The sequence below is a fragment of the Oncorhynchus nerka genome, linkage group LG24 (assembly GCF_034236695.1).
Source record: "Oncorhynchus nerka isolate Pitt River linkage group LG24, Oner_Uvic_2.0, whole genome shotgun sequence".
Classification (NCBI taxonomy): Eukaryota; Metazoa; Chordata; class Actinopteri; order Salmoniformes; family Salmonidae; genus Oncorhynchus; species Oncorhynchus nerka.
In genome coordinates, this window is record NC_088419.1 from 40,755,985 (window position 1) to 40,775,440 (window position 19,456).

The 19,456-nt window shown below is 41.1% G+C and overlaps 1 protein-coding gene across 3 annotated transcripts in view; it reads left to right on the plus strand.

Annotated features, from left to right (window-relative positions):
* The first annotated feature begins 3,705 nt into the window (after positions 1 to 3,705).
* Positions 3,706 to 19,456, plus strand: part of LOC115107992 (mitogen-activated protein kinase-binding protein 1-like) — a 44,651-nt gene continuing 28,900 nt past the window's right edge. For 2 of the 3 annotated variants that reach the window (XM_029631834.2, XM_029631835.2), the window contains exons 1-4: positions 3,706 to 4,106; positions 14,493 to 14,584; positions 18,515 to 18,577; positions 18,711 to 18,768. In XM_029631834.2, the coding sequence (XP_029487694.2) occupies positions 4,020 to 4,106; positions 14,493 to 14,584; positions 18,515 to 18,577; positions 18,711 to 18,768 (300 nt within the window). In that variant the 5' untranslated portion in view covers positions 3,706 to 4,019. The remainder of the gene's footprint in view (positions 4,107 to 14,492; positions 14,585 to 18,514; positions 18,578 to 18,710; positions 18,769 to 19,456) is intronic. The other variant, XM_065008897.1, reaches the window with a different exon arrangement.

The window sequence follows — 19,456 nt, forward strand, 5'->3', positions numbered from 1 at the left end:
AGGCGGAGTATAGCCCACAAAGATCTCCGCCACGGCACAACCCAAGGGGGGGCGCCAACTCAGACAGGAAGATCACATCAGTGACTCAACCCACTCAAGTGACGCACCCCTCCTAGGGACGGTATGAAAGAGCCCCAGTAAGCCAGTGACTCAGCCCCTGTAATAGGGTTAGAGGCAGAGAATCCCAGTGGAAAGAGGGGAACCGGCCAGGCAGAGACAGCAAGAGCGGTTCGTTGCTCCAGAGCCTTTCCGTTCACCGTTCTTTCCGTTCACCTTAGTGTTGTAGAAAGTTGATTACTTGTGTTATTTAATAATCAAACTCCTGTAATTTTTGAAGATAAGTTCTAGGGAAGGTCTGTACAAATATAATGGACATGCATGACCACAAAACAGGTCAATTACTTTCTGGTCCATTTTGAAGTTACCAATAGGTCCTAATCTTTGCAGCTGAAAATCATTGATTTCAGATAAAACATTCATGTGTTTGTTCATGTCAAAAACACTGTAAATGTTATTTCTATGCGACTGTAAAGACTATGCATTATAGCTGCGATTGTTGTGTCCATTCCTTTTAAATACACTCTTAATTTCATTACCAGGCTTTTAGGAGTTCTCATAAAAGTACTAATTAAGTCTTTAGCAAATAGAATTTCTACTGCGCTTTGGCAAAGTGGGTGGGGTTATATCCTTCCTGTTTGGCCCTGTCTGGGGGTATCATCAGATGGGGCCACAGTGTCTCCTGACCCAGCCTCCAGTATTTATGCTGCAGTAGTTTGTCAGGGGGGCTAGGGTCAGTTTGTTATATCTGGAGTACTTCTCCTGTCTTGTCCTGTGTGAATTTAAGTATGCTCTCTCTAATTCTCTCTTTCGGAGGACCTGAGCCCTAGGACCATGCCTCAGGACTACCTGGCATGAGGACTCCTTGCTGTCCTCAGTCCACCTGGCCATGCTGCTGCTCCAGTTTCAACTGTTCTGCCTGCAGCTATGGAATCCTGACCTGTTCACCGGATGTGCTACCTGTCCCAGACATGCTGTTTTCAACTCTCTAGAGACAGCATGAGTGGTAGAGATACTCTTAATGATTGGCTATGACAACTTCAGCTACCTTTTCTGACAGTTGATGCTGCTGCTGAGAACGCAATCCTGTACGCATTCCTTTACCTCTCGTTGGAATTCACAGATTTGCGGTGCACCATCCCACCACGTCACTTAGAGTAGGCCAGAAGGCTATACTGGAAAACCTAAACGCTATCAAAATAACAAGATGGCGGAGTCGCAAATGTTCTTCTGTGCAAGGGTGTTTATTTACAAAGTGATTCCAGAACAAAAACAGTACTGCCATCAAACATATACCTTATGGGACAGCTAAAAACAATGCTGCCCCAATCACAGCTCAATCCAAAATGGCCTCCCCATGAACTGAAAGAGAGGCTCCTTTTGTAGGGTTAGCCCCTCCCCTCAGAACAATTAACACTAATTAATTAAGCAATTACCTATACAAACCTACATTTTCCATTAACTAAACATACTAAAGGATATACATTTCAACATATTTATGAAACAATATCACAACATAACATTTACCAAATGACATCACTACTGACAGTGTCTTTCAATATGCACACTTACATTAATGAGTCATTTGGGACAGGCACTACAAAGTCAGACCATTCCCTTAGCTCGGGTCCTTATCCAGCATACCCGGAAGCTACAGAGATAGAGGAACAGAACAAACAAACAAAGCGCTCATCCATAACATAGATAAGTATAATACATATTGCTTATATTAACTATGAACGTTGACATAAGTGTGAAATGTATGTACTAAGACAGAGAAGTTAACTTGTGTGTCGACCCACATTGTTACCTTATTTGATAATGGAGCAGGGAGGAGTGATGAATGTATGCGTGCGTTAAAGAACCAAATGCTGTCCGCGGCAAGTGACGGACTTCTACTTCACAAAAGCCAACAAAGCTGACATTTCCTCCTGAGGTGCTGACTTGCTGCACCCTCGACAACTACTGTGATTATTATTTGACCATGCTGGTCATTTATGAACATTTGAACATCTTGGCCATGTTCTGTTATCTACACCCGGCACAGCCAGAAGAGGACTGGCCACCCCTCATAGCCTGGTTCCTCTCTATGTTTCTTCCTAGGTTTTGGCCTTTCTATGGAGTTTTTCCTAGCCACCGTGCTTCTACACCTGCATTGCTTGCTGTTTGGGGTTTTAGGCTGGGTTTCTGTACAACACTTAGCGATATCAGCTGATGTACGAAGGGCTATATAAATCAATTTGATTTGATACTATTTATTTTATTATTTCTACAGTCACAACCATGTTAAATATTTTAATTTGCTTTATGCATTGCTTCCCTGTCTGTTTTACAATGGTAGTCCGCGTTCAATGATTCTCATGTCTGATTTTTGAGGAACTTATGCATAACATGTCAACATTTTTGTTATCTTACTTGTAGTCAAAAGACATTTGTTTCAATCTTGTGTGTCAAAAACAATCACGATTAAATCCCTGTGTGTGTGTGTGTACAAATACTCTTTGTAAATGTTTGTCTGACTTGAGGGTTGAATAATGCTTCTCAATGCATTTTTTTTTTGTAAAGAAAAGACTGCTATGTCGGTCACTGGGATGTGCTGGCAAGATACTTTGGCCTTAAATGAATTAAACCGTATACATTTGTTGTATACATTGCAGTTGTTGTAACCTGCCGAAACGCGACGAGGTGGTGGAATAATATCGAATGTGGAATAATAAAATGGAACACAAGAAATAAACCATTTCTAAATATCATTTGACCAGTAATCATAGACATTGATTATTGCAGCGTTCTAATGGTCTATTTATGACACAGCTTAAATGTATGTTTTATCTGGGTTTTACACACGTCTCTATTACACTGGCGGATACGGGGTAATGATTGCATTTATAGGGCTAGTAGAGCGCAGATGTAGGCTAACTATCTGAGCTACTAATACCAATATCATGTATTAGATAAACATGAAAAAAACATTGCCTCTGTGTTAATTTAACGAAGGAACGTGCCACGAGAAGTATGGATGAATGACTGACACACAGAGACTGATCTAGGATCTGCATATTCTGCTGCCATACCCACAGCCCATCGGTAGGCGGGGGAACAAAACTGACCATAGATCTACGTCTACATGGATCTCCTACTGCACTAGAGCAGGGGTTTGCAAACGTTTTTCACTCTGGGGCCCCCAGGGTGAATGCTTTGGGCACAAGCACTGTTGCTTTGGGCACAAGCCCCAATGCTTTAGGCACAAGCACTGTTCATGACGCAAACTGTTCACACCCCTCTTGTTGGTGTAGAGAATTTGCAGGTTTAAAGTTTATTTCCTGCAACTCTACACAGTCATGGGTTGCAAAGAACATTTTGCCGTTTTAAAGCTAATTTTCTAATGTGTATTCATGTGATATGTGAGTGACCAAAAAATTACTATGGGCTAAAAAAAAAACGAAATAAAGAAACTAGCCGTTATGGGCTAGTTGATCTGGACATTTCTGACAAGTTATAAATAGCTCTATGGAATTAATACCAGGACAAGAGGAACTGATGTTATACTAACCAATTTCGAAATTGAACATTGTGCATTCTACTATTACACCTTTCAAGAGTAAGATTAAAGCCAGACTGAGTTCTTTAAAAAATCAATCAATCAAAACGTTTTTTCGCTGACCCTGCGCCCTAGGGTTCGCGCCCCACAGTTTGTGAACCACTGCACTAGAGAAGATAACTAGTTTAGTCGCTAAACATGAGCTAAGCCGACTACAGTACACCCGTCACCGGAGTTTAACGCTACTCTAACCTACTCAAGAGATTAAAGTTTACACAAGCCTGTGCCCCTAAAGTGTACGCGGCTGCAAAAAAAATACTAGTTGGGGATGCAAGCGCGTTTGTATCCTAAAGAAGGATTTCACGGTTCGAACATCGCATAACTTAACATAATACATTTATCGGGATATTTTAGCATCAAGATGGCAGTAGACGGGCACGGGTCAACAATAAAAAGTCGGATAAAGAACATGTTGCGGAAGAATCGGAAGGAAAACCTTGCCGACAAGGTGAGTGACTGCAGTTTTGCTTTTCATAGATTTATGCCCGACTGATTTATAGTGTTATTGCATGCAAATTATATTTCTATTTGTGTCGTTTAGGGAAAATAATGAAACATTTGGCTTTATTGTGGGTATATCACTCTCAAGAAATGCCTTAGATTAAAATGTTAAAATTTAAAACTTCATATTCCCAATAAAATAGTCATAGGTCTGTAAACACCTGAGAACCTGGTGAAAATAAAATAAAGATTATTTTCAAATGCATGAGGTTGAGTCAGTGGATCCATCTAATCGGGTTATTGTTGAGAAAATCAAGTACAGAACAGCGTGCAAACGAATCAATCAGCTTTCAGTGTCAGAAAATACCAGGGAGGTATTGAAGTGTTTGTTTAGCCCTCTGTCCAGACCGACAGTTCAGCTTCTTTCAGTTTGAGGTCGATATTACCCAACTAGCACATTTGGTTCCTTGGAAGATGTGGGAACTTTGACATTGCTTGTGGAAACGAAGCCACACAGTTCCAAACACTTCAATACCTCCCTGGCATTTTCTGACACGGAAGTGAACATTTCGCCTGTTCTGAGAACATTTTAGTTTGCAGGGAGGTTCTGAACGTTTTACTCTGGTTCCTTGATGGTTTACCTGGAAGGTTGTATTACTGATTGTTTCAAATAAGACTTCAATAACACTGCTAGCTTATTTTTTTTAAATACTCCAAGCACAGATAGACATTTATTTCCTTAGGCATCTATCATGCAAGCATTTTTTTTTTTTGTGACCAGCATCAATTTTATTTTTATTTCACCTTTATTTAACCAGGTAAGCAAGTTGAGAACAAGTTCTCATTTACAAGCGACCTCAAGATGCAAAGCATTTACAACGACACAGAGTTACACATGGAGTAAAACAAACATACAGTCAATAATACAGTAAAAAAAAACAAGTCAATGAGATTTGAAGCTATAATTTGATGTTCTCTGTCCATGGAATTAGTCCACTGCGCCACCAAGATGGAGCTAGCATGCCATGTTTTTTAAAAACTCAAACAAAGCTGTTTATCTATTAAAACAGACCACAGCGCTCATTAAGATCAGGTCTGGCCAATTAGTGGGTGTGACCAACACTGGAACACACTTAACAAGCTACAGGATGTACATAGTAATGGAACACTGGTCACTTTAAATAATGTTTACGTACTGTTTTACTCATTTCATACATTATGTATATACTGTATTATAGGTAAGGCCAAACCTATTTAACTACATATACTATTATTCAGATATACTACACTGAACAAAAATATAAATGTAAAGTCAAGAAACCGATTTAAACAGGAGGATCATTACACAGGTGCACCTTGTGCTGGGGACAATAAAAGGCCACTCTAAAATGTGCAGTTTTGTCAACCAATGCAATGCCACAGATGTCTCATATTTTGAGGGGGCGTGTAATTGGCATGCTGACTGCTGGAATGTCCACCAGAGCTGTTGCCAGAGAATTGAATGTTTATTTCTCTACCAATGTTGTTTTTAAATAATTTTTCAGTATGGCCAATAGGCCTCACAACCGCAGACCAGGTGTATGGTGTCGTGTGGACGAGCGGTTTGCTGCTGGCAACGTTGTGAACAGAGTGCCCCATGGTGGGGTTATGGTATGGGCAGGCATAAGCTACGGAAAAGGAACATAATTGCGTTTTATCAATGGCAATTTGAATGCACAGAGATGCCGTGATGAGATCCTGTACACAATTCCTGGAAGTTGAAAATGTCCCAGTTCTTCCATGGCCTGCATACTCTCTAGACATGTCACCCATTGAGCATGTTTGTGATGCTCTGGATCAACGTGCACGACAGCGTGTTCCAGTTCTCTACAATATCCAGCAACTTCGCACAGCCATTGAAGAGGAGTGGGACAACATTGCACAGGCCACAATCAACAGCCTGATCAACTCTATGCGAAGGAGATGTGTCGCGCTGCATGAGGCAAGTGGTGGTCACACCAGATACGGACTGGTTTTCTGATCCACGCCCCTACCAACAGATGTGTATCTGTGAAATCCATAGATTAGGGCCTAATTAATTTATTTCAATTGACTGATTTCCTTATATGAACTTTAATTCAGTAAAATCTTTAAAATTGTCATGTTGCGTTTTATATTTTTGTTCAGTATATCCATATTCCATATTCTATCCATATACTGCCCATATTGCCTATACATCCCATCACATTAACCCTATATATACAAAAATATGTGGACACACCTTGAAAATAGTGGATTCAGCTGTTTCAGCCACTCCCCTTGCTGACAGGTGTATAAAATCGAGCACACAGCCAGCCATGCTAACTCCATAGATGAACATTGGCAGTAGAATGGCCTTACTGAAGAGCTCAGTGACTTTCAACAGGGCACCATCATAGAATGCCACCTTTGCAACAAGTCAGTTTGTAAAATTTCTGCTCTGCTAGAGCTGACCCGGTCAACTGTAAGTGCTGTTATTGTGAAGTGGAAATGTCTAGGAACAACAATGGCTCAGCTGCAAAGTGGTAGGCCACACAAGCTCACAGAACGGGACCACTGAGTGCTGATTTTTAAAAATGTATCCTCGGTTGCAAAACTCACTCCCGAGTTCCAAACTGCCTCTGGAAGCAACGTCGGCACCAGAACTGTTCGGGGGGAGATTCATGAAATGGGTTTCCATAGTAGAGCAGCCACACACAGGTCTAAGATCACCTTGCGCAATCCCGACCGTCAGCTGGAGTGGTGTAAAGCTCGCCGATATTGGACTCTGGAGCAGTGAATACGCGTTCTCTGGAGTGACGAATCACACTTCTGGGTTCGGTGAATGCCAGGAGAACGCTACCTGCACCGATGCATAGTGCCAACTGTAAAGTTTGGTGGGAGAGGAATAATGGTCTGGTACTGTTTTTCATGGTTCGGGCTAGTCCCCTTTGTTCCATTGAAGGGAAATCTTAACGCTACAGCATACAATGACATTCTGAATGATTCTATGCTTCCAACTTTGTGGCAACAGTTTGGGAACGGCCCTTTCCTGTTTCGGGGGGACAATGCCCCCATGCGCAAAGCGACGTCCATACAGAAATGGTTTGTCCATATCGGTGTGAAAGAACGTGACTGGCCTGCAGAAAGCCCGGACCTCAACCCCATCGAAAATCTTTGGGATGAATTGGAACACCAACTGCAAGCCAGGCCTAATCACCTATCAGTGCCCGACCTCACTAATGCTCTTGTGGCTGAATGGAAGCAAGTCCCCGCAATAATGTTCCAACATTTTTCGTAAAGCCTTCCCAGAACAGTGTAGGCTGTTATAGGAGGAAAGGGTGGACCAACTCCATATTACTGCCCATGTTTTTGTACTGGGATGTTTGACGAGAAGGTGTCCACATACTCTTGGTCATGTAGTGTGTGTGTATATCAGTACCAGTCAAAAGTTTGGACACACCTACTCATTCAAGTTTTTTAAATGTATTTTTTACTATTTTCTACATTGTAGAATAATAGTGAACACATCAAAACTATGAAATAACACATGGAATCTTGTAGTAACCAAAAAAGTGTTAAACAAATCAAAATATATTTTAGATTTTAGATTCTTCAAAGTAGCCACCCTTTGACTTGATTACAGCTTTGCACACTCTTGGCATTCTCTCAACCAGCTCCATGAGGTAGTCACCTGGAATACATTTAAATTAACAGGTGTGCCTTGTGATAAGTTAATTTGTGGAATTTCTTTCTTTAACGCGTTTGAGCCAATCATTTGTGTTGTGACAAGGTAAGGGTGGTATACAGAAGATAGCCCTATTTGGTAATTGACCAAGTCCATATTATTGCAAGAACAGCTCAAATAAGCAAAGAGAAACGACAGTCCATCATTACTTTAAGACATGACGGTCAGTCAATCCCGACAATTTCATGAACTTTGAAAGTTTCAAGTGCATTCGCAATAACCATCAAGGGCTATGATGAAACTGGCTCTCATGAGGACCGCCACAGGAAAGGAAGACCCAGAGTTACCTCTGCTGCAGAGGATAAGTTTATTAGTTACCAGCCTCAGAAATTGCAGCCCAAATAAATGCTTCACAGAGTTCAAGTAACAGACACATCTCAACATCAACTGTTCAGAGGAGACTGTGTGAATCAGGAGTTCATGGTTGAATTGCTGCAAAGAAACCACTATTAAAGGGACACCAATAAGAAGATAATTCCTTGGACCAAGAAACACGAGCAATGGACATTAGACCGGTGGAAATCTGTGCTTTGGTCTGATGAGTCCAAATTTGAGATTTTTGGTTTCAACCACCTTGTCTTTTAGAGACGCAGAGGTGGTGAACGGATGATCTCCGCATGTGTGGTTCCCACCATGAAGCATGGAGGAGGAGGTGTGATGGTGTGGTGGTGCTTTGCTGGTGACACTGTCAGTGTTTTATTTAGAATTCAAGGCACACTTAACCAGCATGGCTACCACAGCATTATCCAGCGATACGCCATCCAACTTGGTTTGTGCTTAGTCCAACTATCATTTGTTTTTCAACGGGACAATGACCCAACACACCTCCAGGCTGTGTAAGGGCTATTTGACCAATAAGGTGTGATGGAGTGCTGCATCATATGACCTGGCCTCCACAATCACCCGACCTCAACCCAATTGAGATGGTTTGGGATGAGTTGGACCGCAGAGTGAAGGAAAAGCAGCCAACTTGCTCAGCATATATGGGAACTCCTTCAAGACTGTTGGAAAAGTATTCCAGGTGAAGCTGGTTGAGAGAATGCCAAGAGTGTACAAAGTTGTCATCATGGCAAAGGGTGGCTACTTTGAAGAATCTAAAATATATTTTGATTTTGTTTAACACTTTTTTGGTAACTTCATGATTCCAAATGTGTCTTTTCATAGTTTTGTTGTCTTCACTATTTTTCTGAAATGTAGAAAATAGTAAAAATCAAGAAAAAACCCTTGCATGAGTACGTGTGTCCAAACTGTTGACTTATTCTATATATACCGTGTGCGTTCGGTGTTTTTGGTATGACGCTACAAGCTTGGCACACCTGTATTTGGGTGATTTCCCCCCCCACATTCTTCTCTGCAGATCTTCTCATGCTCTGTCAGGTTGGATGGTGATCGTCGCTGTTCAGCTATTTTCAGGTCTCTCCAGAAATGTTCGATCGGGTTCAAGTCTGGGCTCTGGCTGGGCCACTCAAGAACATTCAGAGACTTGTCCCGAAACCACTTCTGCGTTGTCTTGGCTGTGTGCTTACGGTCATTGTCTTGTTGGAAGGTGAAACTTTGCCCCAGTCTGAGGTCCTGAGCGTTCTGGAGAGGGTTTTCATCAGGTATCTCTCTGTACTTTACTCTGTTCATCTTTCCCTCGATCCTGACTAGTCACCCAGTCCCTGCCACTGACAAATATCCCCACAGCATGATGCTGCCACCACTATACCGATTGCACAGTTTGGCCTGGCGGCCAGCTCTAGGAAGAGTCTTGGTGGTTCTAAACTTCCTCCATTAAGGAATGAGGGAGGCCACTGTGTTCTTGGGGACTTTCAATGCATGTTTTGGTACCCTTCCCCAGATCTTTGCCTCGACACAATCCTGTCTCGGAGGTCTACGAACAATTCCTTCGACCTCATGGCTTAGTTTTTGCTCTGACATCTGAAAGTCTGAATACTTACATAAATAAGGTGTTTCTGTTTTTAATTTTTAATAAATTAGCAACAAAATCTATAACCTGTTTTCGCTTTGTCATTATGGGGTTTTGTGTGTAGATTGATGAGGAAACAAATGTAATGTAGAAGAGAACCAGGGGGAGACTCGTCGAGTTCTGGTGACAGATGTAGCCAAATCAAATGTTATTGGTCACATACACATGGTTAGCAGATGTTATTGCGAGTGTAGCGAAATGCTTGTGCTTCTATTGCCGACAGTGCATCAATATCAACAAGTAATCTCATGTCGTAACGTTGACTATTCATTAATGTGAAGACTTATATTATCAAATCAAATCAATTATCTTTGTAATTATTCCATGATTTCAACTAATCACGGAATAGTAATTAACTTGGAAGTCGGGCAACACAGGAAAATGTTTAAGGAGTTACAATTTCCCGAATTGAACTCTCTTCAGATATTTTCATATCTTATCGATTAGTCACTTATTATTACCTCACCAGTCATACTCTGGATGTCGCAAACCCTTGGATATCTGCACGAACCCTAGCATAAATGATGAATCCGTGATATACAAATTGGCTTAATTATTTATTTACTAACTCACTAAATAATCACACAGAATTACATAAACACACACAGGATAGGTAACACATTGGTTACTCACATGATACACTGAAAAGTCCCTAGTGGAGGAAACTAATAGGACTGCTTGGTAGACAAAGGAAAGGGGTGGGGACAGATAAGAAAGAGCGGAAGAACAGAATGGACCCTCTACACTACATACATACAGTTGTATACGTTCATCGTAAATATGGATATTTAGCACCCTAACAACCGCTCATTTGGATTTTAGAAATGCAATGTGCATATTTAAGCTTGTATGTCATTGCTGTCTCTCCATTGAAAACCCTTGATCAGTCAGAGTCTGGTTGTTTAAGTCTGGTCGCCATGTCCTTTGTAGCTCTGTTGTAATGGATACGTCAGGCGTACTAATGGTCGTTGCATAGGGAAGTGTTCTTGAGATGGAGATTTCAGAGTACCATTGTTCTTAGCGTTGATCTGTTAGAATAGATGCTTCCGCTGTTGTCGGTATCCTCATCCTAGACTTAGACACACATTTCCAGCTGCAGACTGGTACAGTGGCGTCTAGGATTTGCTACTTCTGTAGCAATCTATTGTTCTCGATTGTTGATTATTCAGGTCACAGCTAGAACCACTTCACAACCCGGCATGTTTTGGTCTAAATATACAGTGGGGGAAAAAAGTATTTAGTCAGCCACCAATTGTGCAAGTTCTCCCACTTAAAAAGATGAGGCCTCTAATTTTCATCATAGGTACACTTAAACTATGATAGACAAAATGAGAAAAAAAATCAGGAAAATCACATTGTAGGATTTTTTATGAATTTATTTGCAAATTATGGTGGAAAATAAGTATTTGGTCAACAACAAACAAGCAAGATTTCTGGCTCTCACAAGACCTGTAACTTCTTCTTTAAGAGGCTCGTCTGTCCTCCACTCGTTACCTGTATTAATGGCACCTGTTTGAACTTGTTATCAGTATAAAAGACACCTGTCCACAACCTCAAACAGTCACACTCCAAACTCTACTATGGCCAAGACCAAAGAGCTCTCAAAGGACACCAGAAACAAAATTGTAGACCTGCACCAGGCTGGGAAGACTGAATCTGCAATAGGTAAGCAGCTTGGTTTGAAGAAATCAACTGTGGGAGCAATTATTAGGAAATGGAAGACATACAAGACCACAGATAATCTCCGTCGATCTGGGGCTCCATGCAAGATCTCACCCCGTGGGGTCAAAATGATCACAAGAACGGTGAGCAAAAATCCCAGAACCACACGGGGGGACCTAGTGAATGACCTGCAGAGAGCTGGGACCAAAGTAACAAAGCCTACCATCAGTAACACACTACGCTGCCAGGGACTCAAATCCTGCAGTGCCAGACGTGTCCCCTTGCTTAAGCCAGTACATGCCCAGGCCCGTCTGAAGTTTGCTAGAGAGCATTTGGATGATCCAGAAGAAGATTGGGAGAATGTCATATGGTCAGATGAAACCAAAATATAACTTTTTGGTAAAAACTCAACTCGTCCTGTTTGGAGGACAAAGAATGCTGAGTTGCATCTAAAGAACACCATACCTACTGTGAAGCATGGGGGTGAAAACATCATGCTTTGGGGCTGTTTTTCTGCAAAGGGACCAGGACAACTGATCCGTGTAAAGGAAAGAATGAATGGGGCCATGTATCGTGAGATTTTGAGTGAAAACCTCCTTCCATCAGCAAGGGCATTGAAGATGAAACGTGGCTGGGTCTTTCAGCATGACAATGATCCCAAACACACCGCCCGGGCAACGAAGGAGTGGCTTCGTAAGAAGCATTTCAAGGTCCTGGCGATGCCTAGCCAGTCTACAGATCTCAACCCCATAGAAGATCTTTGGAGGGAGTTGAAAGTCCATGTTGCCCAGCAACAGCCCCAAAACATCACTGCTCTAGAGGAGATCTGCATGGAGGAATGGGCAAAAATACCAGAACCGGTGTGTGAAAACCTTGTGAAGACTTACAGAAAACGCTTGACCTCTGTCATTGAGAAACTTTTGTTATTGACCAAATACTTATTTTCCACCATAATTTGCAAATAAATTCATTAAAAATCCTTCAATGTGATTTTCTGGATTTCTTTCCCTCATTTTGTCCGTCATAGGTGAAGTGTACATACGATGACAATTACAGGCCTCTCTCATATTCTTAAGTGGGAGAACTTGCACAATTGGTGGCTGACTAAATACTTTTTTGTCCCATTGTAAATTTCATCAGAAGTTAGCTTTATACTGGAGTAGAGAAGGGGCGTTCCACTGACTGATCATAAGTTACTATGAAAAGCTATTCTCATTTACAAAGACTAAAATCACATTGTTGTCTTTCCAAAAGTATTCTTATAATAATAATACAATTTGATTTGATTTGAAAAGTATTCTTATACTTAACCATTTATTTTTATACAACAGTCGGATGCAAATCCCATAATTGAGAAGTGTTTACAAACAAATATACAATAATGTGGATCTCCTGTCTCTCATGAGGTCACCAAATGAAACAAATTCGACATGGTCATTCCTTGATTTCCCACCGACCATTCGAACTGTCCGGATTTACAGAGATACTGTTTCATTATTCAACCTTTTGATGTTAAAGTTTGGCCAAGTCTCTCTGTGTCCCAAAGGCACACATTCCAATCCCAATACTACAGACCCAGAAGCAGAGTATTTATGACCGTCATAAAACTGTGGAGAGAGAGAGATAGGGGCACGTCATGACATTAACAATTCCACAACTACCTAATACACACAAATCTAAGTAAAGGGATGGAATAAGAATATGTACATATATGGATGAGGAATGACCGAGCGGCATAGGCAAGATACAATAGATGGTCCGATGAAACAAAAATAGAACTGTTTGGCCATAATGACTATCGTTATGTTTGGAGGAAAATGGGGGATGCTTGCAAGCCGAAGAACACCATCCCAAACGTGAAGCACGGGGTGGCAGAATCATGTTGTGGGGGTGCTTTGCTGCAGGAGGGACTGGTGCACTTCACAAAATAGATGGCATCATGAGGAGGAACATTATGTGGACATATTGAAGCAACATCTCAAGGCATCAGTTAGGAAGTTGAAGTCGCAAATGGGTCTTCCAAATGGACAATGACCCCAAGCATACTTCCAAAGTTGTGGAAAAATGGTTTAAGGACAACAAAGTCAAGGTATTGGATTGGCCATCACAAAGCCCTGACCTAAATGCCATAGAAAATTTGTGGGCAGAACTGAAAAAGCATGTGCGAGCAAGGAGGCCTACAAACCTGACTCCGTTACACCAGCTCTGTCAGGAGGAATGGGCCAAAATTCACCCAACTTATTGTGGGAAGCTTGTGGAAGGCTACCCGAAACGTTTGACCCAAGTTAAACAATTTGAAGGCAATGCTACCAAATATTAATTGAGTGTATGTAAACTTCTGACCCACTGAGAATGTATTTGGCCAAGGTGTATGGAAACTTCAGACTTCAACTGTAGAACAAGATGGAAGCCTGTAGGAGACATTATGCTGAAGTACTGAAATTCCCACAGAAGAACATAGTTTAGAAAACATTAAGAAACAATTTCAGAACATCCCCAATGTCAAACCAAGTTGGTGAATGTTTCTAGAACATTACCAAAATTGAAATGAAATATAAACATGTTTGAACTTTTATGAAATGTTAAAGTAATGGAATAACAATATATATTTTTTTTTTTTTGCCAAGATCCTTAAATATGCTGAGAATCTTCCAAAGCCAAGCAACTATACTGCACCATTCCCAGAAAATTGTTTGAAGGTTGTATGCAACATAACCATAGGATAACCAACCACGCTCTAAGAAACATATGGTTCTCAGAACGTTATTTGCTAGCTGGGTGGTCCATCAGGGCTAATCTTCCAGGGTTCATAAACATACATGCAATACATAAGGGACCATCAACGAGGGGCTATGCGTGAACAACGTTGCATTATTTTCCAGAGAACGCATAGAGCCCCGAGTTGATTATCCCTTTTTTTTCCCCCTCTCAGATCTCCACTAATGCATAATGATTGCGGGCTAGGGACTAGGGCTGGATTTGGGATTGGCTTGTTAAAACTCTGTCTCCCTCTGTAGGTGACTTTGGAGAGGGTCCTGGGAATCACAGCCTCTGGCAACAGTGGTCTGGCCTGTAACCCCCACTCTGGTCTTGTGGCCTATCCTGCTGGGTGAGTCTAGGGGGAGAGAAAGAGAGAGAGAGAGGTGTGAATGCGTGCATGCCATACCTGGGTTCAAATACTATTTCAAATGTCTCAATTACTTTTGCGTACATTCAGATATATTGTATTTGAAAAGATGAGTAGTCATGCTTTTGAAAATACTCAAATACACTCCCATTAATTTAACTCAGGTATTTTTACTGAACAAAAATATAAATGCAACATGTTAAGTTTTGGTCCCATGTTTCATGAGCTGAAATAAAAGATCCCAAAAATGTTCCATATGCACAAAAAGCTTATTTATTTCAAATTCTGTGCACAAATTTGTTTACATCTCTGTTAGTGAGCATTTCTCCTTTGCCAAGATAATCCATCCATCTGACAGATGTGGCATATCAAGAAGCTGATTAAACAGCATGATCATTACACAGGTGCACCTTGTGCTGGGGACAATGAAAGGACACTTTAAAATGTGCAGTTTTGTTACACAACACAATGCCACAGATCTCTCGAGTTTTGAGGGAGCATGCAATTGGCATGCCGACTGCAGGACTGTCCACCAAAGCTGTTGCCAGAGAATTTCATGTGAATTTCTCTACCATAAACCGAATCCAATGTTGTTTTCGAGAATTTGGCAGTACGTCCAACTGGCTATACAATTGCAGACCACGTGTAACCACGCCAGCCCAGGACCTCCACATCTGGCTTCTTCACGTGCGGGATCATCTGAGACCAGACACCCAGACAGCTGATGAACGTGTGGAGTATTTCTGTCTGTCATAAATCCCTTTTGTGGGGAAAAACAAATTCTGACTGGATGGGCCTGGCTCCCCAGTGGGTGGGCCTGTGCCCTCCCAGGCCCATCCATGGCTGCGCCCCTGCCCATTCATGTGAAATCCATAGATTAGGGCCTCATTTATTTATTTTGATTGACTGATTTCCTTATATGAATTGTAACTCAGTGAAATTATTGCATGTTGCGTTTTCTATTTTAGTTCAGTATAGTATTTAAAACAAGTATTTACATTTAAAAGTACAATTTGGTAGACTATACCTCTTTCTTTCTATTTTTTTAAATTTTTATTATTATTATTTTTTTACAAATAACCATTGAAATACTCAAGTATTTACTCAAAAACACATACATTTGAGCCCAGGTCTGGTGCATGCGTGCGTGACTACATGTGAATAAAAGAGATTCGGAGAGAGATTGTCACACTACAATGAAACCTGAAAGCTTATTAAGCACTGTTTGTGGTATCTGTGTGTTTTTTTTCTTCTCTGATCTGACGGCACTCATCAAATAATGTTAAAGCCCCCATGCAGTCTTTTTAAATCATCAATGTATGTCTTAAATCATTGTGTGTGTGTTTTATTTCATGAAAATAACTCCAAATATGTATTTTTATAATTTATTTCCCTGGGCCTCCTTTTGCCATTGAAATGCTCAGTCTGATTGTGTGGGCGTGTCAATACAAATGTAAATATATTTACACACACAACTCTGATTGGAGGATATGATCATCTAGACTCTGTGCAAATAAAAGATGATTGGTCAGAATAATCAGATCAGATTGTGATGTCATGCTGTGGGCCAAAAACAGTCTGAAATTCCAGTAAAAAAAAAAAAAAGCTCTTGCACCTAAAGGGCATTATCATAATTTTCACAACTTCATAGTGTTATTTCAACCTTTTATAGTGTCAAAATATAATGACAAAATAATTCAAATCACTTTTTGGAATACACTGCCCCTTTTAAAGCTCATCAAGATTGCTCTGTAATACTCTACTCTCATCCCGGGACTCGTTCCCTACGTGGTGCTTTAACTTCACTAGGGTAGGGGGCACTATTTTCACTTCTGGATGAAAAGCGTGCCCAAAGTAAACTGCCTGCTACTCAGGCCCAGAAGCTAGGATATGCATAAGCTAGGATATGCATATAATTGATAGATTTGAATAGAAAACACTCTAAAGGTTCCACAACTGTTAAAATAATGTATTTGAGTATAACAGAACTGAGAAAAATCCATCCAGGAAGTGGGATTTTTAAAAATGTTTGTAGTTTTCTATTGAATGCCATTACAGTATCCATTGATTTATGACTCAAATTGCACTTCCTATTACTTCCACTAGTTGTCAACAGTCTTTAGAAATTGTTTCAGGCTTGTATTGTGAAAAATGAGGGAGTAAGCACTCTGAATGAGTGGACACTGCAGTGTCTCAGAGCTTTTTCATGCGTGTGACCGGGAGTGTGCCTTTCTTGTTTACCTTTTTATATTGACAACGTTAATATTGGTTGAAATATTATTGATTATTTAAGCTAAAAACAACATCGTTTTAAATGTTTCTATGAACTTTACGGACACTATTTGGATTTTTCATCTGCCTGTTGTGACTGCATTTGAGCCTGTGGATTACTGAACAAAACGTGCGAACAAAACTGAGATTTTTGGATATAAACAGGGACTTTATCGAACAAAACAAACATTTATTGAGTAAATGGGAGTCTTGTGAGTGCAACCATATGAAGATCATCAAAGGTAAGTGATTAATTTTATCTCTATTTCTGACTCATCTACTTGGCTGGTTACTGTTTGTAATGATTTGTCTGCTGGGCGCTGTTCTCAGATAATCACATGGTATGCTTTCACCGTAAAGTCTTTTTGAAATCTGGCAATCTGAGTTAATCTATAAACCGATGTATAACACTTTCTGTTTTTGAATTTGGCGCTCTGCAATTTCACTGGATGTTGGCCAGGTGGGACGCTAGCATCCCACGTACTCTAGTGAGGTTAACTGTGCTGTACACAGAGTTGCTGTTCCATCTTGCAGACTATGTAAGGTCCTTGTTCAACATTAGCAGTGCTGAATACGTCCAAGCTAAAATGGTTTAGAGAACGAATGGCGTATTTAGTGGAAGATCAGCATTTCTCCGAGTTGCTGCGGACTCTGTCTGCCTGTAAGCAGAAACCGTAAACAGAAGCACAAATGCAGTAAGTAGGCCATGCTTCCTAAAAGCCTCTGTCATAACCTTATTATTCAGGCCAATGTCTGGAACAACAAGAGAATTAGGTCCTTGGACTAGCTCTGTGCCAAGGACTGTGTGTGTGTGCCATTGTTCATACCTTTGCCAATCCTCCTCAGCTCCTCTATTTTAAACTCCTGGCACACTTAATAGGCCAGGGACGTGGTTCACACATCGCTGTTTCACATAGCTGCCAGCGTGTCCTGTCTTAATTAGCGGCCAGTGTATCCTGTCATAATTTACACCCCCACATTCTCTGTGACCAGGAAGTGATGATAGCAGGAAGTGATAGGCACACATTATGACAGGGACTCAGGTATCTGATTTGAATGGCAGTCAGGTAGAAGCTCATAGAGGTTCACACGATTTATCAGGCAGGCTTAGAGATTCTGTTTAGGATCAGTGGAAGCTTTACAGTAGTAACACTGCTTTACATATTATATATTCAGGATTAAGGGAAGCGCTGTTGCAGAATACAGAACAAACAGCCCTTCAAAAGCCTGTTAGGTAACTAACACCCCTGTTGGGTTGCTACTGTTACATACAGTGCCTTCAGAAAGTGTTCATACCCCTTGACTTATTCCACATTTTGTTGTGTTTTTACGGCCTGAATTCAAAATGTATGAAATAGATGTGGGGGAAAAAAATCTATCTTCTCACAATACCCCATAATGGCAACGTGAAAACGTGTTTTTAGAAATGGTTGCAAATTTCTTGGAAAATTAAATGCAGAAATATGTTATTTACATAAGTATCCACAGTGAATGCCATATTCCTCACTGCCTTTTTAGAAATGCAAATTGCCCTTATGTCATGTAAATATTACTCTGCAGCCACATGTTACTCAGCTGCCGATAAAGTGCATAAAACGATGGTAGAATTTAATGGGAGGATGTGTTTCTCCTGCTCTGTAGCTGTGTGGTGGTTCTGCTGAACCCCAAGAAGAACAGACAGCACCACATCCTGAATACATCCAGGTGAGAAGTGACTCACTCACACCACCAACCCCTAATTACCATCCTACTCATTACCTAATCAACCTCTACCCATCCCTGAAACACGCACTGATACATGTATGACTGTTACCACACTCTTCTCTCCTTTTAACAGGAAAACTATCACAGCTCTGTCCTTCTCTTCAGATGGCAAATACTTGGTCACAGGAGAGGTGAGTTGTCTGTCTCTGTCTCTGTGTCTGTCTTGTCTGTCATCCTCAAAAGCTGGTTAGAGGGTTTGATAGAATATCTCCCTGTGTTGTAGTGCGGTTGTACCGTAGGTATGGTAATGTTCTCGATCCAGATTAGCTCATGTGGCTCTACGCTGCTGTGTTGATGTGACGCCTAATCCCAGCTAGCCAATCCGAGCCTAAGTAAATCCCTCTCTGTAAATAGGTGATCACTTCAGTTGCCATAGCAGCAGGGGTCAAAGTTCCAAGTACCATGCTCATAGGACTGCTGTTGGTTACGCGCACGCACGCACACACACACACACACACACACACACCTCTGGGTAGAAGTAACCCTTAGGTACAGAGCTAGGATCAGTTTTCCCTTCCCGATGCTAACCTTAACCATTAGGGTGGGGGAATATGTTATCATTGGTTATTGAGGAAGGTATCTCAATTGAATCCTTCCTACATGGTTAAAGACTGGAATATCACTGATAGACTTTGTCATTTTATTGATTTGAGTCCCTTACTTTGGAAGCAATGATTGAATCTGTTACAGAAGCAGAACAATCAGTAGGATAAAAACTAGGGGTAAAAATGTGGATATCTCTGAGAGGACGATCTGATAACACACACACACACACACACACGCACTGTTTTTCATAGAGACTCTGTATCCTCAGTCATC